This window comes from Capricornis sumatraensis, chromosome 3 (genome assembly GCF_032405125.1).
Source record: "Capricornis sumatraensis isolate serow.1 chromosome 3, serow.2, whole genome shotgun sequence".
Classification (NCBI taxonomy): domain Eukaryota; kingdom Metazoa; phylum Chordata; class Mammalia; order Artiodactyla; family Bovidae; genus Capricornis; species Capricornis sumatraensis.
In genome coordinates, this window is record NC_091071.1 from 22,287,380 (window position 1) to 22,310,547 (window position 23,168).

At 42.5% G+C, this 23,168-nt stretch overlaps 1 protein-coding gene across 1 annotated transcript in view; it reads right to left on the reverse strand.

Moving 5' to 3' along the window:
- VWA3A (von Willebrand factor A domain containing 3A) overlaps positions 1–7,870 on the reverse strand; it is a 48,363-nt gene extending 40,493 nt beyond the window's left edge. Inside the window, exons 1-5 of the mRNA XM_068968391.1 lie at positions 7,809–7,870; positions 7,361–7,484; positions 3,273–3,397; positions 3,102–3,179; positions 1,122–1,176 (exon numbers count right to left, since the gene is read on the reverse strand). Coding sequence (XP_068824492.1) covers positions 1,122–1,176; positions 3,102–3,179; positions 3,273–3,397; positions 7,361–7,484; positions 7,809–7,870 — 444 coding nt within the window. The remainder of the gene's footprint in view (positions 1–1,121; positions 1,177–3,101; positions 3,180–3,272; positions 3,398–7,360; positions 7,485–7,808) is intronic.
- Between the last annotated feature and the right edge of the window lie 15,298 nt (positions 7,871–23,168).

A 23,168-nucleotide genomic window follows, 5' to 3' on the forward strand; every position in this document is an offset into this window, starting at 1 on the left:
GCCCCCATTAGCCGCAGCTAGAGAAAACCCATGCACAGCAACAAAGACCCAGCACAACCAAAAGTAAATTAGATGTAAATAAATAAATAAAGAGTTGAGGATTGCCTATCACATCATCATATCATGTAGTTACTCAGTTATGTCCGACTCTTGGCCACCTCAGTGTTCGCCAGACTCCTGGGATTTTCCAGGCAAGAATACTGGAGTAGGTTGCTGGTTCCTTCTCCAGGGGATCTTCCTGACCTAGGGATTGAACCTGGGTCTCCCACATTGCAGGCAGATTTTTTACCATCTGAGTGACCAGGGAAGCCACAAGGTGGCTAAGGATTGCCTAAGGTGAAAGCAAACAGTGGGCCAGAAAGGCATCAATTGGAAGAACATAGGCTAAAACAAATAAGGAAGCAAAATCAAGGTTAATTTGCTTATGAACACCATTCTACCCTTTGGGTTTGTGGGAAACATTTAATCAAACTTTCAAAAGTTACATCTGGATGATCAGCCTTAGTTGTAAATCTCACTAAAGGTCTGAGCTTAAATGGTCCAGGGGAGCTTCATCAGTTCTCACCCAGGATGTTTCCTCTTTTGGTAACAGCTCTCTGGCTTTCCAAGTGCACCTGTCTGTCTCCCTTTCTCAGTCTGTGATGTTTGGGGAGATCTCACCCATTCTCCCCAACTACCCTGACCCCTGTCTTTCCCCAGGAGTGAGCACTCGTTCCAGGCCTAAGTAGTCAGTGTATCTCACCCTGTTGGCTATGGTGGATTGGTCTAAATTGGCCCAGAGAGAGTCAGTCCCAGGACTTGGGAGGGTGCACTGGGAAAGGAAGGCCACCACTTCAGTGACATGTAAGCTGAGAGCTGCTGGTGATCCGCATCTTCCCAAGACTGGGGAGAGTCTTACGGAGGGTAAAACCAACCCAGAGGAAAGCAGAGCTCAGAGACAAAGAATGACGTCATTTGAACCCTAGGATACAGCTGTGTTTGGGCTTTTCATTTCTGTAGGTCTAGAGATTCCTTTTTTGGGTTTGGTTAATGTAAATTGGAGGTCTATTACTTGCAACAGAAAGGGTTCCAACAAATACAGATGCAATGACTGAAAGGAGGCAAAGAAAGAAATCTATTACCTTCTTGCTGTTTTCTGTGAGCCACTGAATTCTCTGTTGATAGAGTTCAATAGCTCTGTTAAAACACAAGGAAGACTTGTCACCCAAGGTCAGTTCCAGCACCGAGCAATGCCCACTCACATACCAAAGGAAAATGCAGTGGGAATTTATTTCTTTTAATGTGTTTAAGGCACGGGGAGAATATAAGGCAAAATCTAGCCCAGAAAAAACTGAAGGTCTTTGTTTGCTGGGGCAAATTATGGGGGGGATTGTGGAAAGGATTAGTGCTGCAGCATGCACTGTAAATGGTGGAGCTAGAGGTGGGCTTCAAGGGAGGGTCAGTCTGTGCAGGATGGGGGAAGGTTCTCATGAGGAAGGTGGAAGAACATTCTTGCTCTTCTCAAATCTGTGTCTTCTCAGGTGAGACTTCTAGTCACCTGGACATAATCATAAGTGCACAACTGAGGCTGCTCAGCGTCAGTTTCTCAGTGGATTGATGAACAAAAAACTGTTTTTGAATAGTAAGTGGCCAGGGGAACTTCTAGAGTTTCCCTCATTGCAGACTATTTCTATGGCTATTTGGAGATCAGCCTGTAACACGTGCTCAAGTGAAGGGCTCAGTCATCTGAATTTAACTGAATTGACCTCACTGAGGTAGGTGGGATTTGGGGGGCCCAGAAATGGGCCTCTGGTCATGAACTCATGGATGGGGGGCAGTGGGCAGAGTCATAAGACACACAAGTAGGTGCAGGCAAAAAGCATGGGCTCCATGATGAGATGTGCTTGTCTTTGAGACCCAGCTGTGTTGTTTACTAGCTGTGTGACTTGGACAGCTATGGTAAACTCTACAGTTTCAACATCTCCAATGTGAAGATAATAATAAGACTTTATTCAAGTCAGTTTGCTGAAATTTAGTCTACTTGAAACGAATTCTCTGAAAATCAATTTGCCAAATGACCAGTTAACTGAATAGAACATTCCTTAAAATGCTGGATTCACAATTAAAACCAATCAACCAAAAATACTACAGAAATCTTTAAAATCTGTTTAAACTTCCAACTCAATAAAATTTGCTATAAAAGTTACAGTTAAAATGCTTTGATAAATTTGACAAATTGGTCATTTAGCAATTGATTTTCCATTAACTGTCTTGAGAATAATGTTATTTTTTGAGTTGTGAAGATTAAATAAGATAATGTGTGCAGCCTTTAGCAGAATTCCTGACATATGAATAAATGTTGGTTCTTTATTATTCTAACCTTTGAAGAAATCTCAGGCAAGCAGTAATCAAGCAAGCAATTGCTACACAGGGGATGGTGCTAACAAAATCTAGTTTGGGGAAATTCCATGGTGGTGCGGGAGTTAGGACACTGCTCTTTCACTGCTTAGGGCCTGAGTTCGATTCCTGGTCGGGGAACTAGGATGCCACAGGCTGTGAAGTGAAGCCAAAAAAAGTAAAAAGAAGCTTTAAAAAAAATCTGGTTCAGGGACTTCCCTGATGGTCCAGTGGTTAAGACTTTGCCTTCCAATGCAAGGGGTGAGAGTTCAACCTCTGGTTGGGGAATTAAGATCCCATATGCCTTATGACCCCAAAACCAAAACGCAAACAGAAGTAATATTGTAACAAATTCAATAAAGACTTTAAAAATGGTCCACATTAAAACAACAACAACACTGGTTTGGAAGTGGGGGGACCTGAATATTTTTAACATATATCTGTAAAGATATGAACCCAATCAATCTGTCACTCTTAATCGTTACACGTCAGATGAGGCAGTGAGGTTTCATCCAAAGGGGCCATGGGTTTTAAGAGGGTGAGAAAAACTGATATAGTTTAACCTTCTTTATTTGAAAAAAGAAGACATTGGAGCCAGAAGTGGGAAGATAACTGCCCACAGGTCCAACAGAGCCTGTCTTTTGAACACAGTCACTTTCAGAGAGCTGAAACCAGGTAATTCTTGAGCTCTGGGCTTGTTGGGAGGACACGAGAAACATACTTACTCAGAAAGCTTGGCTTCAAATTGGTGGACGCTCTGGGTGGGGAAGTGCATTTTCTTCGTGACACTGCTGGCCTCCTCCCTGAAGAAGCAAAGTCTCATGAAAGGGTCTCTTGGGCTCAGGGGGCTGGGCGTGTCTCACAGGCTTTGGGGAGGGGAGTGGCTTCGGACTTACAGCACGGATGTGCCCTGGCATATCAGGTCAGCCAAAGTGAGTTTCTTAGACTTTAAACTGTGCATTGAAAGCCAGTCTTCTGAATTCTCCCAGACTGAAGGCTGGGTCTCATCCCCCTGCAGCCTCTGTGAAACAGAAGCCAGAGTCAAGGCAAAAACAGGGAAAAGAGAAGGCAAAGCTCAGGGTGTTTTAGGTCTCTCCATGGGGAACCCCCAGGGGTGCCAGCCTGACTGGTCCTACCCAAGAGAGTCTGTTCAGGAACTCGCCTTGCTGAGGCAACAGACGTGTGCAGAGAGGCCTGCCGTGGGCCACCTGCCCCTGATGATACTGGTTCCCATCCCTCACCTCATCCCCAGTATGTCCCCAGAGGAGTCAAGGGGTCACTCACCACATCCTGCCTTCTGAGAGACTGAATATACAAACACACAGTGGCTAGACCCTGCATGACTTCAGGACTCCGACCCACATCCTCTATAGCAACCAGTCCATGGAGCCAAACCATAACCTCTCCATCAACTGGATCAGGAGGTCAGGACTGTGACGGGGCTGCCACCTTTCCTATTTCATCCCCTTTTCCAGCTCAGGACCAGCCAGAGAAAGCCAAGCATGCTCCCAAACCAGTCACAGGAGATACCCAGCTTCTAGTTAGCTCATCTCTGGCTTCTGTGTGCCTGCTCCTTCAGGGCACACCTGAAGCTTCCTCATTCTTTTCACTCTAAAGTTTACCTATTTCCCTGCCTGCCTTTGAGTCTTTGCCAAACACAAGTGACGGTGGTGTGTTTGTTTATTTCTGTATTTGCATTCTCTGTATCTTTTCAGATATAAGAGTTCTGCCTCCCTCTCAGTCTGAGGGATCCTCCACAAATATTTGTTGACTAATAGAAGAGGGAATAAGTTTCCCTGTCTGTTCCAGAGGCCAGAAACAAGAGCAGAGGATAAAAGTTTTAGTGGAAGAATTTCCTAGAATTCACAGGAGTCTGGCCATGAAATGAACAAACCCCCTTGCTTGTGCCTAGTGGTGCTTGTGTCCCTTACATAATGCTAAGCGCAGGATGTGGGTGGTGGCCTTGGTGATAGAGCTGAAGTCATTGACAGCAAGCATTCAGCATCGCTGATATGTTCTGGGAGCCAGAAGGTGGGAGAGAGCTGACATAAGGCTCTGAGCCCATTTTCCTTGTTTTGAGCCCTGTTTTGAGGTGCTAGGGCTACAGTGTGAACAAGATAGAAATGATCCTGTCTTTTTGGAGCTCACATTCTAGTGTGGATAGAGGGTTAGTAAAGAAAAGCAAAATCAATGTACATAATTTTAGCAAGGAACAGTTATATTAAGAAAGTGGGGCAAGAGAATGTGACAGAAAATGACTAGGATGGAGATGGGGAGTCACTTTAGCTGAGATGGGGGTCAGAGAAGGTCCTCCTGAAAGTCCAGGAGGCAGCCCTGTGCGACCCTGGGAATGCACATTCCAGGCAGAGGCAGACTTGGGGCTGGGTCAGAGTTCTTCCAGAACAGAAGGGTGGCCACGGTGACGAGTGTGTAGTGAACACAGGGTGTGTGTGACACGAGAGGAGCCTGGAAAGGTGCAAGGCCTGGCTCAGACAGGGATTCTGCGAGAGCTTCCAGCACAAGCACCATTGTCTGAATGAGTCAATGGGCCTTACATGCTGCCAGGGTTGGCCATGACTCGGGGTGAGGAATCCCATTGTCAGGGGAGGCTGGCTCAGACCCACAGAGAGAAACCACCCTGCAGTGTCCGATGACTGTGGAAAGGACCTGCGTTGCTTAGCCCACCACGGCCCTGTCTACACCCAGGGATGGCTTTGCCCGTCTCCTGTGCACCTGCTGAAACCCTGAGTGGGTCCTGCTTGGGCTTGTCTTTGTCGGGCTGTCACTGCAGAGGGTGAGGTGGTGGACAAGGGGATGAAATTACCTGCTGTGGCTGACCGAGCTGCCTTAGACAGAATTAGATTTGAGAGAGGATTCTGAAGGAGGAACCGGCAGAGGAAGAAAGAGTGGAAAGAAGGGGGTGCAGTCCTGGGCCCCCCACTTACTAGCTTTGTGATGCTGGGCAAGCCATGCATCTCCTACACCAAACAGTGCTTAACAATGACTCTTGTTTCCCTTCATATTTGGTGGACAGAAGACTACAGTTCATGGAATCGCAAGGAGTTGAACTTGACTGAGTGAGCAACACACACACAGAGGAGGTAATGAACAAATGGACAGTGAAAATAAACTGCTGCTGCCCTATTCCAGCTAGACAGCAGTGGGTGCCTTACATCTGTGCCTGAGGCCGGCTCACCCTCTGTTTCAAAAGGAGATTAGCAACTGCTAAAGTGTGAAAAACACTACTAATTAGAGCAACACTTAATAGTGCTGCTTTAACGTGACAAGCACTTCACATATTATTTATATCTGTGAAACAGGTTTCACCATTGTTAACCTCATTTAACCAACAAGGAAACTGAAGTACTGAGGATTAAGTAATTTGTTCAAAGTCATATAGCTAGTAAGAGGTGGAAATGGGATTCAGACCCAAGCAGTATAGCTTGAGTCATGCTCACAATCACCATACTATGTGGCCTTTAAATTTACCACCAAATTCTGACTGTCTTTGTGAAGGATCGAGAGAGAACTGACTGAAAAGACAATTTTCTCATTATTTCTCTCTGCTAATTAATGTTGCCTGTAATCTTAGCCCCAGCCCCACACTTAGGGAGCTGCTGCTGTACATCATATAACCACTAGATGTCACTCTTCTCATCTTTCAGGACAACCACCTCCCTAGTTTGTAACAGAAACAGGTAGACTTCTCATTCCCCTTTTTCTTCCATTTTACTTGCATTTGAAATGTTCCATCATGCTTTAGGACATGGATTTTGTATTGTTGATGTTTGAAGAGTTACTATTAGACACAGGCTTCCCTGGTGGCTCAGTGGAAAAGAATCCACCTGCCAATACAGGAGACTCGGGTTCAGTCCCTGGATAGGGAAGATCCCCTGGAGAAGGGAATGACAACGCACTCCAGTATTCTTGCCTGGGAAATTCCATGTACAGAGGAGCCATGGAGTGGCAAAGGGTTGGACATGAATGAGCGACTGAGCACCATTAAACACATTATGGATTTTGACTGTAGACATACTGATTACATGCTAAAGGAAGTGCTTGACATACAGAAGAGTGTGATCTTTGTTGGGGCAATCCATTCTGTCTTTCCCACTGAAATTTGTTTGTGATGTAAATGAGGCCCCGGTTGTGGCTGATAAGTAAGAGTGGTCCTTGTACACCTGGGAAGTCATGTATTTGATAAGAAATTAGGTGAAATAGATACTCTTAGTATCAACATCTAAGGTCACTGAGAGAACGCTTCAGAATCTCCAGACACTACTGACCTTTGCTCATTTTCTTGTAATTAAACTTGCTTTCCTGTTAGTGCCAATATTTGAGAAAAGTAAAACACAACTATTTTCCTGATCTTTAATCACCAGCATTAAAATTGTATTTTTTTTGACTGATTATCATTTCAAAAGATTTTTGTTAAACTCTAGTATAGGTAGAGAGTTATGGGCCAGGCTTGTGCTGACAGCCGCGGATGACAATTATTTCTACGGTAGAGTGAGCTGTGAGTTCTAGACAATCCACTCACCACCATGAGAAGACAGCTCATCAACATGCTGGGAGTCAGCCTAAGACCACAGTTCTGGTTATTCTAGAGGTTAATTCTCCTGCCATAACTCTCTTACTCCAATAGCACTTCCCAAAACTGATTTTTGGATTTAGATTTTTTAGGAAATCCTACAAGAAAAACAAATCTCAGGAAGGAGAATCTTAGAATTAAATTCCTTAGTCTACAAGCTTTGATAACAAGGACAGCATCTTCACACCCTCCTGAATATTTGATGATATGGCCAAGAAGGCTATACTATTTCTATAAATAGCATAGAGATTCTTTAGTAATTTTTAAAGACAGGAGATTAGAGATGAATTCTTAACTAGTCCTGAGATCCTACATGAAGAAAGAAATACATTCTGCATTCCCAGCTATGATTTATGAACACGGCTGCTCAGTAGAAGCACTTATGGTTTTTACCAGTAAGTCCTGTGTCTGGTTAACATGTGTAACCAGGAGTCCATTGTCTAGCTTTTGGCCACGTTCATTGATATTCTTCTGGTTCAACTGCTTCTTCGGATCTCTGTCATTGTTTCTCCTCATGCTACAAAACACAAAGTCATTTGATCAATGCCCTGGTGCCAGACATTGATGCCACATTGTCAGGGCCTCCAGAAGCATTTTTATTTCTGTGTAGTAACAGGGGAAGTTTCTTGTGTAGATCTTGATAAAATGTGGGCTCCAAGTTCATAAGACATTTTATTTTATTGTTTTGGTTGTTAGGTAACTGAAGCCCTCAGGTGTAAGATGATGCAATTATCATTTACCCAGTCTCACTTAAAGGCACGTATTTCCCTCTCAACTCTCATGAAAAAAAAAAAAGTTATTGTTGTTGATTTCATTTGGAAAAATCAGAGAAGATGCTTACCAGTGATTTTCCAGAAATGTACTGTCTTGACTATGGAAGACATCACTAATTTGTGTGGCCATTATAAAAACATCCAGTGCTTATTTTCCTAGGGAGCAAAATAATACCAGAAAGGGATGAGTGCAACATGTAGGCAATGGCCTTGGAGGGCATCTATATTCAGCTCAACTCTTCAATTCATTCATTCAATAAGTCCTTATTGAACGCCTACTTGATGCTGCGGATACAATGGTGAAGAAGATGACAAAAGTGTTCTCAGCTTCAGGGCTTCTGACATTTTGGATGATTCTTTGTCATGGGGTTGTCCCGTGCACTGAAGAATGCTCTGCCTATCAGATGCCAGGAGCATCCCTGCCCTTCGGGTTGTAACAACTAATAATGTCTCTAAGCGTGGCCTAATGTCTCTGGGGAGCACAGTCGTCCCCAGCTGACAATCATGGAGCTAGACATTGTCCTTGTCCTGCCAGAAGGAGAGACTGATGTTAAAAATTAAATATAGTAGGGGCTTCCCTTGTGGCTCAATGGTAAAGAATCTCCCTGCCAATGCAGAAGACACAGGTTCAACCCCCGGTCCAGGAAATTCCCACATGCCATGGAACAACCAAACCCATGCACCACAACTACTAAGCCTGTGCTCTAGAGCCCAGGAGCCACAACTACTGAGCTCTCGAGCCTGAGAGCCTGTGCTCCAAACAAGAGAAGCTATTGCAATGAGAAGCCCTCGCACGGCAACTAGAGAGTAGGCCCCCCACACTCGCCCAAACTAGAGAAAGCCTGTGCAGCAGTGAAGACTCAGGGCAGCCAAAAAAATAAATAAAATTTAAAAATTAAATATAGTAATAACAAACTGTGGAACGTGTTATGAAGGAAGGATAGAGAGTAATCAGGAATCTCCTTTGCATAGGTAGGGTGGTCAGTGAAGGTGTCTTTTGAGCTTAGACCTTTTTGTTGTTGTTAATTTTGGCCACACCCCATGGCATGTGGGCCCTTAGCTCACCAACCAGGGATCTGACTCATGCTCCCTGAACTGGAAGGTGGAGTCAACCCCTGGACCACCAGGGGAGGCCTGAGCTTAGGCTTTCTTGAAGGATGAAAAGGAGGTAGCTGATGAAAAGTCTGGCAGAGAGGACAGCAAGTGAAGTAGGCAGAGAAGACAGCAAGTGCCCATAATGATTTAGAGGATGGGGGAGTGGACAGGGAAAACATTAAGATGAGGCCGAGTTTTTCCTCTGATAACTGCCTCTGCACTCAGAGGGTGGGTCCCTGTAGCTACTGCTTGCAGCTTATGGGGTTAGTGGTACACGTGGGCCTGACAGATCAATCAGATCCTCCCTTTGGGAATTCAGAATGAAGAGCTGTGAGGCCACCATGTACATTCAGAAGCAGGGAAAGGCTGTCTTCAGAGCCAAGTTGAGGGCAGGGCCATTCCCGGCCTTGGTTTCCCTGGGGCCTTTCTCTCCAGGCTCCCTCCTCTCTCTGCTCCTTCCTAGTCTCTTTTGCAGGCTCACCTTTTCTACCTGAGCATTTTAAGTTGGTGTTCCTCAAGGCTAAATCATGCACACAGTTCTCCTCTCACTTTCTTCTCTTTTCCTAGGCAAACATCCTTGTCCTTGACTTCAACTGTCATCTGTACATCAGTGACTCCCAGTTGCATGTCAAAAGCCCAGACCTCTTACTCTGACTCCAGACCTGTGTGTTCAATTACACTGGATATTTCCACCTGGAGCAACTTGAACTCAGCATGTCCAAGACTGAATTCAAATTTCCTACACACTAGCCTCTGGTCTTTGTTCTCTAACTTAGAGAAAAGAACCACCATCCATCTAATTATATGAGTCAGAAATGAATTATTCTTGAGAACCTCATTCCCCATATCCACTCTGTCATCTAATCTTGCTTTTTTTTTTGGCCATGCTGTGCCACATGCGGGATCTTACTTCTGCCACCAGAGATCGAACCTGTGCCCCCTGCAGTGGAAGCCAGAGTCCTAACCACTGGACTGCCAGGGAAATCGCTAACCTTGTAAATTTTACCTCTTTCAAATCTCACCACTTGTCTCCACTGACAGTTCTCGCATCGAGGCCGCTGTCACCTCTGCCATAGATGACTGCAGTAGATCCTAAGTGGCCTCCCTATATCCCCTCAGTTCTCCCATCTAATCTCTTCTCACTGAAGTCAGAGTGACTTTTTAAAAACAGAAATTCAGGGCAGTCTCTGGTGAACTAGTAGTTAGGATACTGTGTGCTCACTGCCATGTCTGGGTTCAATCCCTGATCAGGGAACTAACATCCCACAAGCCATAAATTGCGGCCAAAAAACCCCACAGACCCAAAGTCACACCCCCTCTTCTGCCTCTTGATTAAAACTGTTCAAAGTCTTCCCTTTATTTCTAGAATAAAGATTAAGATCATAACAATGGCATTTGAGGCTCACAGGCTCTGGCCGCTGTCCACTGACCTCTCCAGCTTTCCCGCTCTACCACCCTTCACCATGTCTGTGTTCCACAGCTCCCCTTGCCCTTCAGACCCTGCAGTGCTGCACATTTCCTTTAGTCACAGGACTTTTTCATGGGCTGGCTTTGCTCTGAACATTCTCTGCCCCTCCTTGCCCCCAGTTACTCATCCTTGACTCTTCAGCTCACACTTCACTTCTTCTGCGAAGTCTTCCCCACCATCCCACTCTACTCCAGGCTTCTTGTGTTGCGTAAACTGTCACAGAGCTGTGCTCCTTTCCTTGAAAGTGCTTAATTTAGAATAATACATTCATTAGTGTGATTTTTTTTAAATTGGCATCTTTCTCCCGTGAGATTATAAATTACACGAGAGCCGGGACTGGTAGACAGTAAATATTTTGAGGAGGGGAAGTAAACCTTGGTTTTTGAAGAACTGACCTCACTTCCTGCTCTTGGGTTCCATTAGATACTTGTTCCTCCTAATTCCTCCCTTTTTGTAGGAACTCCTTCTAATTCCTCCCTTTTGGCTTTCTGCATGCTAAGTCGCTTCAGTCATGTCCGACTCTTTGTGACCCCTTGGACTGTTGCCTGCCAGGCTCCTCTGTCTGTGGGATACTCCAGGCAAGAATACGGGAGTGGGTTGCACTCCACTTCCCAACCCAGGGATCAAACCCATATCACTAGCACTGCCTGGCAACTTCATTTAGGTTTCTTGTTATTTGAAACAAATAAACAACAAACAAACAAACAAACAAACAAAAATTGCCTAAAACACAGCCAGTGGGGATCTCCAGATGGAGTTGAAGGTTAATATTGGAGTGGGTGTTCTCATACAAACATTAAATAGTTTAATAATGGTTCAGGGACTTTCCAGGTGGCTCAGTGGTAAAGGGGCTTCCCTGGTGGCTCAGATGGTAAAGCATCTGTCTGCACTGTGGGACACCTGGATTCAATCCTTGGGTTGGGAAGATCCCCTGGAGAAGGAAATGGCAACCCACTCCAGTACTCTTGCCTGGAAAATTCCATGGACTGAGGAGCCTGGTAGGCTACAGTCCATGGGGTTGTAAAGAGTCAGACACGACTAAGCACACACATAGCAACATAATGATGGTTCAGCAACTTGTTTTTCTCCTTTGGGTCTTTAATCTTTTATTCAGAAGAGTTTTATTTTCTGGGAAGCACCAAGATAATGTGGCAATATCTCGAACAACAGCTGGCTCTACTTACAGTTTGCCGGGAAACTCTCGGTGGCTGAGCCTGTTGGAATAGAAAGGCCTCGTGAACACTGGATGCCCCATCAGGCTCAGTTCCCTCTTTTCTAACAATCTAATGAACTCAGAGGCTTGCACAACTGGATTCTGGGGTGACTTGTGTTGGCTGATGGAGGGGTATTTGGGCTGCATAAAACTAACATAACAATGTGGCGTGCTAAAAGGAGCACTGGACCTTTGGTTTCTCCATCGGCAGAAGGGCATGGGGATAATAGCAACTTCAACCCCATCAAGAGGCTCAGATGAAACTGAGAATATATAAGAGCTTTGTAAAATACAAAGTACTATATGAATGAGGAATACCATTTTAAAACCTGCCACATCTTCAAGCACTTCAGCATGTGACTCAAGCACTCATTCATTCTGTGTACATTTATAGAGTGCCTATTCAGAGCAGGAGAGACCTGGTACTGGGGAGGCAGAGCTGGACAGCCCTTGCCCTTAGGCCTTTGCTCAATGAAACCTCAGAGACGTCTTCTTTGATTGCCCCTCCTCAGACAGGACCTCCTCTGCCCTGTTTAGTTTTCTCTGTAGCACATTTCATCATCTGATGTTCTATATATTTATTATGTCTCTGCTCCACTCTCCCCTACCCATCAGTCCACTAAAAGTAGGATCCTTGAGGGCAGGGACTTAGTTAACATAACTAAGTTAGAATGGTTCTTTGTAATCATTGCCTACAAAAACATTGCCCCCCAAACATTTGTTGAATAAATGTACTCAGGGCAGGTCCGGAGTTTAGACAAATGTGGGCCACGTTAGCTTGGGAGACTGGTCACAGGAGGGGAGAGAACATGCAAAACAGGTCCTTAGGAAACGACATCTTGTCAAAGGGAGAGAGGTAGCCCTGATTAGCGGATAAAAGAAAATCTTCAGCTAAGTTCCTGATGTGCTAACATCTGGATCTAGGATTCTCCTAACTATCCAGGATAAAGCCACACCCAGGGTTTGTATTTTAACTGCCAAGTAACCTCTAGTCTTGTCCCGATCCGATCCATTTTACAATCTGCTGCCAGAATGATTTTCTGATATGCAGAACTGTCTGTATTATTACCTGTTTAGAACCTTGCCGTGGCTCCTCAGTACTGTAGACAAGCAGACCAGATCTTCTTCAAAGACTTTTCACTCCTTTTGCCTCTATTCTTTACTCACCTCTCTACCTCATCTTGCATCCTTTTGTGCACCCTGATAACCTCACTTATACACTTTGCTAATTCATCCCCTTCTTGGCTCAAGTTGGATCTACTTCTAGAAATGCCTTTGCAACAAAAGTTTGATAAGAAAACCCAAGAGGTTTTTCCTGAACCCCATTTGCTGCCCCCAACCCCTAAGGAGGAAATAATTTCCTCCTAGTCCTGCCCTCTGGCTGTCTCCTATCAAACTGTCACAGTTCTCCCATTATTCTCTTTTTTACTGTTGTACCCCCAGCATCTAGCACAATGCCTGGCATGTAGACAGCAGGTGCTTAAGACCCAGGCTCCCTGAGTCTCTCTCACTCAGCTCAGAGCTTCGTGTCTGGGCCTCCCTCACCCTCTCTCTTACCACCCTATCAATACTTGAGACTCTCAACCTCACCTGCATTTCTCTATTTCTCCAACTCTGGGAGAAGGGCCCTGGTCATTCCAGCACTCTGTTTTTCCTGGTTCCCGCTTCTAGTTCCTCCAAGCAACAGTGAAGCTTGCCCTGTCACGAAGTGTTAGCTGGTGTCCAAGGTAACAGACTGCACTACTGCAGCTAGAGGCAGGGATGGGAAAAAACGTTCCTCACCCTGGGGAAGAAATTACCACTTTGTTGCTTGTAACAACCTCTCCCTGGGCACTCTGCTTTTCTCCACCACCACAAAAGCCAGGAACAGGATTTGGACCTCTTCTCTAGTTTTAGAACCTCTGGGTCATCGGAAAACTATGGTTTAGACCAGTGGAGCCCTGGTGCCTGCTGCCTTCCTGTGCTAGGAACTGAAGACAGACAGCAGAGAACCTGTGACATGCGTGAAAGCTGATGACCTTCCTTCTCTTCTGCAGATTCCCTGGGGCCCTCCAAACACACTCCTTGGGAGAGGTCTGGCAGTCCCTCACCCCGACCAGCTCCAGCTCCACCCAAACCTGGCTAATGCAACAGCAGGCTCAGTGATCTCTTAGCATAAGAAGAGATCACCTATTACAGGGGTTCCCAAGCCCAGGTGCCCATCACAATCATCTAGGTTGTTTGCTAAGAAAACATACATACCTTCCCATCTGGCAGACTGATACAGAACTGTAGCAGAGTGTGGGAACAAGAATCTTTAACAATGGTTCCAGGTGATTATGATGCAACCAGCTCTTAGCCCACAGTTGGGGACCTTTCCAAGCTCCTTCTATGGAAGTCAAGAGAGATGAAGTGATGTACTCAATGTCAACTAACTAGCTTGTAGTAGCGAAGGGATCTGCACTTGGTTTTTCTTCTCCAGGTCATTCCTCAAATCACGATCTTCACTTACTGAATCTTGAATTCGTAATTTAGAACATGTGCTACTTGTGGTAGTCACTATGTGATAGAGAACCCCTTCAGATGTTGACCTCCCAAGATCCCTCTATAGGTCAGATCAGAAACAAAATTCTTCAAAATAGAGACAGCTCACTTATCACCTCTCACTCTGGGCAGACTAGTTATGGGTGAGAATAGCAGCTGTAAATCATGGCATTTGGTCAACACCAATGAGGCACGAGAGGAGGAGCCTAGAAAGAGAAAAGGAAGTCAGAAGAGGGAAGAGCCACAGATGCCGAGAGAAACCAGCCAAAGGCTACCCTGTGAGCAAGAGGTGAGGGTCCTTGGGCCCACCTGATTGGAAATCCTGGGTAGAAGGGGCTGGCTGGCTTTGATGCACCATTCTTGGAGACACAAGGGCTCAAGATAGACGGGTTACCACCCTCACAACATCCTTTGCTCCTGGATAACGGATTTTCAACATTTTACAAGAAGTAAAACCCAACATTGAAAAGTTCATTGTTACTACTGTTTTCTATTTGAGTTTACATGACGCATACTCTGGATGTATTTGGGCCAGATGGGTAAAGCAGAGTAAGGTTTTCAGGCTTTATGATTAGCGTAGGAGAAAGCTCTGTGTTGGTACCATCTTTCTTGGCTCTCCTCAGACTGTATACAGCTCATGATTGGCCTCGTGTTGGAGCACAGTAGGAATCTCTCTTTCTCACACCTTAGTTTCTTGGGACCTGCCGTCTACTATACTCCAGTATATATGTACTATATTCTGTACTCTCATGCTCAGGGCCTGGGTTCAATCCCTTGTTGGGGAACTAAGATCCCACAAGCAGCACACTGCGGTGGAAAGAAAAATCCTCTTTCCTTTTTTTAAAAAATTGAGGTATAACTGACATATTACATTAGTTTCAGGTGTACAATGTATCTAGTTAGCATCTAAATTTGTTTTTTATAAGCCAGCTAAGTCTGAGGTATTTGTCACAACAGCCCAAACAGACCGACAATATTGTGATATACTTCTTTAGACACCAATTTGTATTTTGCTGTATTTCTTTCCTCCATTTCAAGCAGTTGCAGGTGTTTTGTTAGGTTTAGAAGTGGCCTGAAGTTAACAGTTTTTTCCTGTCTTTTGTAAAAGCCTAAGTCACTTAAAAGATTAAAATGACATGCAAAGCATGGGAAGTGATTGATGTATCAATGTCAAGAGGAAAGTGGGAAAGTATAAAGATTCTTTTAGTTAAAAGAGACAAAAACCCAACTCAAACTGGCTTAAGGAAAAGAGGGAGTTTATTTACTCAGAAGACAGAAAAATCCAGGAATAATTTTGGCCTTGGGCATGGCTTGATCCAAAGGCTAAAATTATGTTCAGAAATTTGTCTCCATTTCTTTGTGATGGCTTTATTCTTAGGTAGGCTCTTTAGGAGTGGTTGGCAAACTTGGGACATCAGCCCTCAGCTTTCCTCCCCACAGCCTTCAGCACCCTAAGAAAGAACAACTCTTCCAGGAGAGTCCCAGGCTTGGCTTGGTCACAGGACATACTCATTCCTGAACCAATCACGGTGACTCTGATTGGCCAGATCTGGCTTCTGCATCTAGTCCTGGAGCCAGAGGGTAAAATCAGCCTCATGAAAAGATCTGTTTTTGTTGTGGTTTAACCAAAGAAGGGGACACTAGGCAAACATGACTGAGGAAAGCCAAAGCAAGAGAGAATAGTCCCCAGAAAAAGAGGTCAAGAAATCAGATCTGAAATCAGAGGGAGGAGGGAACTGCATAGCGTTTGTAGCCATAGTGGTGAGACAGCAAGACCTAAAGGGAAATGGGTCCTTGGTACAGCCAGGAAGATAGTCCAGAGGCATAGGGGCTTCTAGCTCACCAAAGGTTACCATGCCCCAAGTGTGGGGATTATTGCACCATTCGGCCTAGAGTAGCTGATGTTTCAGCAGCAACGAGTATAGGGGCTCACTATCAGAGGGGTCAGTCAAACCACCAGAGAGGACTTTCTAAAGTTTCAGCCAGGGGTCTCTGCACAACTTGAGGGTGTCCCCAGTGGCCAATAGATTTCCTGCCAACAAGGAAGAAGAGAGCTAGTTGATTTTTTAAAGTGCTATAGGTAGGATAGGGGATGGCCTTTTTGGGAAAATTTCCCTATGTGCTCAATTCTCAAGAGGGTTCCAATAAAACCACTGGATGACATCATGTAATTCACTAGTGAAGGAAGTAAGCACTGCTGCTGCTGCTGCTAAGTCGCTTCAGTCGTGTCCGACTCTGTGCGACCCCAGAGACGGCAGCCCACCAGGCTCCCCTGTCCCTGGGATTCTCCAGGCAAGAACAGTGGAGTGGGTTGCCATTTCCTTCTCCAATGCATGAAAGTGAAAAGTGAAAGTGAAGTTGCTCAGTCGTGTCCGACTCTTAGCGACCCCATGGACTGCAGCCCATCAGGCTCCCCTGTCCATGGGATTTTCCAGGCAAGAGTAATGGAGCGGGGTGCCATTGCCTTCTCCAAAGTAAGCACTATAAAATACCAATTAGCAATGATTGCAGAAAGCTTGACAATGAGCAGTGAATAATGGCAGATTAAAGACAACTTAATAACTTTTATAATTTTTTCTTTCAATATAAGTAATATTTATAAGTAAAGACTACCTTTTATGGTTGTTTGCATTCCACATCCAGAAGAAGCAAACCATAGATTTAGCTGCTCATGTCTGAGCCAAGAAATCATGCATCTGGGACAAGCTATTTTTATTTTCTTTAGACTAGCCAAACTGGCAATGTGGGACAGCAGAAGCAGTTCTAGATCTAAAGTCAGGGAACCTAGGATTGAAACCCCAATTCACTAATGAAACTTTGGGTAAATGGTTCACCCTTCTGATTCCTAGTGTTTTCTAATTTATAAAATAGTCTCCTACCTCATAGGAGTATTAATTGACATATGGAAAAACACAACATGGATTTAACGTTAGCTTCTTTCTCTAAACTCTTACGAATGCCACTATTTTTCAACCAGTTTTTTAAAAAAAATATGAATTGTGTTAATAGAGTAATTGATGTGCTTCGGTTAGAATGTCAGATTATTCTATTTGGCAAGATATTTGGGGAGTTTCTGTTATCTAAGGATTAAGTTCACAGCTGCATTATTTGTAATAGCAAAGACTTGGGGACAAATGTACAACAGGAAAGGAGAAATATATCTATATTATACAGTGTGTAAGAGATGTATCTATCTATATAGTCATTAAAAATGAGGAAGATCTATATTTACTGACACAGAAAGAGAGTCATCATAAATTGTTAAAAAAGAAAGTAGTGCTACTCATGTATATGATCTTGCTTTTGTTAAAACAGTTGAACAGGATACATCCACATATATATATGCAAATACCACACACACATACACACACACTGTAAAGAAAGCAGTCTCTGAAAGAATACCTAGTAAAGTGTCAATAGTGGTACTCTCTGGAATGTGGAATATCAGGAAGGGAACTTTAATTTCCTATATTCATTTAAAAATTACAGACATGTGTTACTGTTAAAAGAAAAAAAAATTTTGTCCCAATTTAGGGTCATGGTTAACTTTCTTCTCCACAGCAGCACTGAGGACAAGAAAAAGTTGCCAGTGACCTTGAAAGCAGAAACGAGCTAAAGTATTTGAGTGGCGTGTGTGTGGGGGGACTGTGACACACAAGTCCATTTTGCTCTCACTACATTAGCAAAATATGTAGAAGATGAGGTAGTTAAAAACTTTCTTAGATATGTGGATTACTTTTTCCCCTCTAACACGACTTATCAAGGTTAGTGGGAGAGGTTTTCTTCGGTGATTCTTCAACTACATTTGCATTTTGCCACAGAAAACAAAGCAATGTGAAAGAAAAAGGTTTTAAGTTTTTTATTTAAGAAAATACTTAACTGTCTTACACAACTAAATTAAGTATTTAAACAACATGAAGAGTGCCAGCATCAGGACATAGCATTAATTTTACTGACTTGCCCCAACAGATAATAAATATTGATTTAATGGTGACCAAACACATTGGCAATAGCAACTAAAGTGCCATAAGATGGTCAGTTGGGGATAATCTCCTCTAAAATGAGATCAAATCCTTGAGTCCATTCCTTTTAGCAGAAACAAAACCATCTTGGCAGAACCAGGTCTCGGCAAAACATACCACATGTATGGAAGGCTTCAAGAGAATGAAGAACCCACAAGCTTGAAGAAGCCTCCAGAGTTCTCGTCAGGGTCAACAAGGTGCTTGTTATCATCGTGGTCCTCTGTATGAGTATCAACATTAGAGCACTGTGAATTTAGTAGTAAAGGGTCTTGAGTCCAGAGAAATCCTAAGGGGGTCAGCAAGACTGGCACGTTACACAGTCCAATACTTACCAATAAAATAACCACACTCACCCATAAAGGCTGCTGATCTATGCATGTCTCTGCTTTCAGCAAAAAGTTCACTGAAACAATCCTGGCAGATAGGTGAGTGGGCCTTTCACACCTCCAGGAAATAGTTTCATAGTTTTCCTTTATAACCTAGCCCCAAATTTAATCATGATAATTCATGTAAAGCACTGTGTCAGGTCTCTGGACTATGAGAAAGCCACATTCCTTGAATTCAGAAGTTTGATCAAATTATAGAGAAGTGTTTAATAACAGCAGCAACTAACACTTGAAGGTTTACTATGTACCAGTAACTTTCTGTGCTTTACCTCATTTAAACCAACAATACCCTATGAGGTAGGTACTATTAGACCCGGGCTACAGGTAAGAAAACCAAAGCGCACAGAGATTAAGTTATTTATTACGTGATTTACTGTGGAACTGAGACTTGAATCCAGGCAGTCGATCTCCCTCTAGTTAGTTCTGTTACAGAGGTACAAGCAAAAGAGAAACACAGCACAAAAAATTAATTATTTAAAATACAAGAGGGATTAAAGAAACTGCAAGGGGGAGGGCATATAGGCACAGCTAAGACAGAGAGCAAGGTGTAGTAAAAGAATGAAGATGGTTTGTCATTAAAAAGTGAAAAGAGAATGATGGGAAATCAAACTGAAGAGACAGCCTGAAGTCAGCTCATTAAGGGTTTTCGATATTATGGTAAGGAAGCTTGGATTTCATTCTGTAACTGTGGGGCTAACAGGAACTCAAGTGAAGAAACGAAAAGTGTTCTTCTGTGTTAAGATTATTTTGGCAGAAATGATTTGGATGAACCGACGGAGATGGAGATTAGTTGAAGAAACACTAATTCAAGTGACTATAGAATTTGAAGAACTGTCCTAGGTCAACAACTGCCCAAGGCCTATTTGTCAAACACATTCTTTTCTACAGTATTGAGTGTCCTGCTGAGACCTAGTTATGTGACTTTGGGAAAGTCAAGAAGCCTCTGAATCCTTGATTTCTTCATCTAGAAAATGGAAACACTGAACATGCTTTTAGATTTCATCCAGCTCTGAAAATTTGAGTCGCCTGAAGAATCTTGTCTTGAAATTTAATCTTGGGTGGTCTTAGTCTTTAGAACTGGGGCTTATTTGTAGAAACCTTGAATGTGCTTGAAAATATCCCAGTGTTTTTTTTTCTTGCTGGGAAAAGAACCAAAATTCTAAAAAATAATACATTATGCTTTCTATCTTTAATACAACTTATAAATAACTACTTTTATTTTGTTGCTGGGTAACTGTGACCCAGAAGAGTTGACTTTGCATAAAAGGAACCCACAGTCCTCTAGTCTTGGTGTTTTTCCTATAATCTTCTCATACAGTGGTTAGAAGAGAGTTGATGGAAGACTAACTCAAAGTATTTTTTAACTCATATTATTGTTCTTTAAAGACAGTGTGTTGCCTTTTCCTACAAAGAGAAGAAAAAGGCATTTTTTCCCCCTCTCTTAGAAGTTCAGTATTTAGTCAACCACTCCCATTTCCAGCTGACCTATTCATTGATATTTATAGAAAATAACCCTTCAAATACCTCAAATCTGTGTTGTAAATTGGGGTAAGATCTGAATGGTGCAAAAGTAGGCTGACCAGTTAATTTCTTTTTGCCTGGAACTTTCTCAGTTACAGCACTAAACATCTCATGTCCCAGAAAAGCCCTGTCTCAAACAAACTGGGATGGTTGGTCATCCTAAGATGCCGTTAAGGTTCAGAAGCCAGGAACATCCAATTCCTACCTTGTCTTAAACTCCCAATTCCCTATGAGGCTCCTGCAGAGGCCATATAAAGAAAGAGCAGTTGGGGAGGGAGGTGGGAGGGGGGTTCATGTTTGGGAACGCATGTAAGAATTAAAGATTTTAAAATTAAAAAAAAAAAAAAGTCAGTAAAAAAAAAAAAAAAAACAGCAGTGAAGGGTAAACCTAGTGTTTTATTTGATTACTAGTTACTATTAGGCTAGGCTACTCCCAATACTACTAAACAGAGTTACAGTAAAGCTGGGATGGAGCATGTGAATGAGTCCGGAAACCAAAGGGCTCTACATTGCTCCTTCAAGCCCAGTTTTAAAATCTTACAAGCTAAGAGTCTTTGGCCTGAAATAAAAGTAGAAACAGAAGACTGAAGCAAAGATGAAAGGGTTTAGGTCAATGTGCAATAAAAAAACAAAAGATGAGAGCGCCTTGGCTCAGTACCTCTCTTCAAGTCCATGGAAATATGATACAGAAGAGTGCCACATGTACGGTCTTTTATTGCTGAGTGCCTCTTCTTATTGGTAAACACACACTGACCCATGTTGTGGAATATTAACAGCATCTCTTCCCTAGCGGGTAGGTAGGAGAGTGGGAGAGGGGAGACCTTTCCCTGGCACAATGCTAACAACAAAATCAAACCAAGAGGCATCGAAGTGTCACTGTGTGAGTATGTGAAACCGCTATAAGAAATTTATTTCTAAAATAAAGTTTTAAATTCAAAGCTTGTTTCAAAGTAATAGAAGCCTTTTTAGTTTCTTTAGTAGACAATTTATTTTGATAAACTTGCTCAATAACAAAAATACAAGTGAAGAAAAATTATGTTCATTTTATACAGTTTGTATTAACAATTTGTTTTTAAACTATTAATTGAAAAATGCTATAACCAATTAGAAAACAATCCTTAATAAAGTTTGGGGTAATATACAGGCCTTGATCACAAACTTTAAAATCTCTTGAGGTGATATAACTAATAAGTCCTGTGTAGGGAATCCAACCTACACAGGCCACTTTTTTCCTTCATATGCTTTTATCCTTCAAAAGTTAGTTCTGAAAGACAGCTTACTATTTTGAATTGTGAATGTAAATTTAATATTTTAAAAGAAGATCAAAGTGGGTTGATAAAATAGCTACTATAATCAGAGTAACTTGTGGCTAGTAGTCTTTTAATAAAGACAAAATAAATGCAACATGTTCTTCCCATGAAGCCCATGATGCAAAACAATAGCTAAGAGTAGTGTATTCAAAGTTAGTTTCCAATACCTTTTCAGGGTCTTTCCTCAAAATCAATAGATTGTATGTCACCAGGACTGTTCACTATTTTACTTAAGAGATTAAGTGAATTCACAGAACATCAAAAGGGATATCAAAGATTTAGGCAAAAGAGTAAAAATCAATGAAGTGTTTTGGTCATCTAGAACATTAAAAAGAAAAAAAAAAAGAGCCATCCTTCAAAAGCAAAACAAATGAAACAGAAAGAAATAGAAGAGTCAGAAAAATTACATACACACATTAACAACATAGAACATGGATTACCTTTGGAAAGAATCATACTGAAATATTTGCTTTTAATGAATTGAAGATTTTTCATGTTTACAGATGTTTAGGCATGTTCAATAGGAGCTTCCAAAAATTTCAAACTAATTAAGTCTTGTGCAAATAAAACCTATAAATATTTTTCAGCAGATTTTACAGTGATGTTCTTAGGTATGAGAAGAATGCACACACTCTAAAAACAATGTAACAGACAAAAGTTTGACAAATGATTGCACCATTAAACAGTGTTTTATATACAGTTTACAAGATATGATTTCCTGCTATAAATTAATACTGTACTCTATAGTACTTATTATAGTGACCTTTTTAAAAGCAACTGGTGACAATTGTCTATCTTTTCACTTACAGGATTTATAGAATTTTATATGAATGAGTCCATTTCAATGTTTGGTCTGGAAGAGTACAAAGATGTGACTTCACATACTACTTGATGGGATGGTTTTCATCCTGGGTTAGAGTGCGGACTGGTTAGAGGGAGTTTCCCCCATCAGTCCTTTGTGCACTGGACCTCCAAGACAGTGATGAAATTAAAGACAAGTTTATGGTTTGTGTAATAGATACAAATAAAACTTTAAATTCTGCAATCTTATATGCAATACCACTGTAAGTGAAAGAAGTAAACAGTGGGGAAATTCTTAGCAGCTGAGAAATTTTCTCTCCCCATGCTCTTGATCCAGTTAGAAATACTTTGAGAAACTATTTACAATAAAATTCATCTTTTGGAAGAGAAAAGCTCTTGGTCATTATTATAAATTAATTTGAACCATACTTTGCTAATAACACTTTACTTCAGTGGTATAATGGCGACAACCAAAGCTTTCCTTCAAAGTGATCCACTTGACTGAGACTGAGGTCCAATCAAGTCACAATGAGAACTGCAATCCCAAATGTCCACAGCACATGTCCAGTGGTATTCTTAGAATGGACTAGACATCATAATACTTGGGGAAAACTAATCTCCCTCAGGCATTTCCTAGAGATTTCTTTGACCCTGGGAAGGAAATGTGTGACATGCCCCCAGTACACTCAAGGAACACACCACAGTGGTGGTCCACCTTTTACCCTGACTCCTGACTGAGCTGAAACACTGGGGTTTTCTTCTACAATCAATTACTGCTGAATTAACAGTAAGAAATATGAATGTCAAACAAGCCAGTGTGAAACACATCAGGCTCCTCCATTTCATACCTTGAATAACTGAGGAGGCAGCCCCATCTCTGAAGTAATCATTAAAAAACAAACAAACAAAATAAACCAGTGCATTCATTTCCATTTGTGTGAAACAAGGGACCTACACTCTACTGAGAGGACACTTGGGTTGCTGTTGTCATGAAAGACTCTCCTGCCCCACATTTCAAACAGGAGATTATCTATTGTGTTTGCCTGGAAAAACAACTAGGCATGAAGGCATGGAAATGTGGAGAAGAGA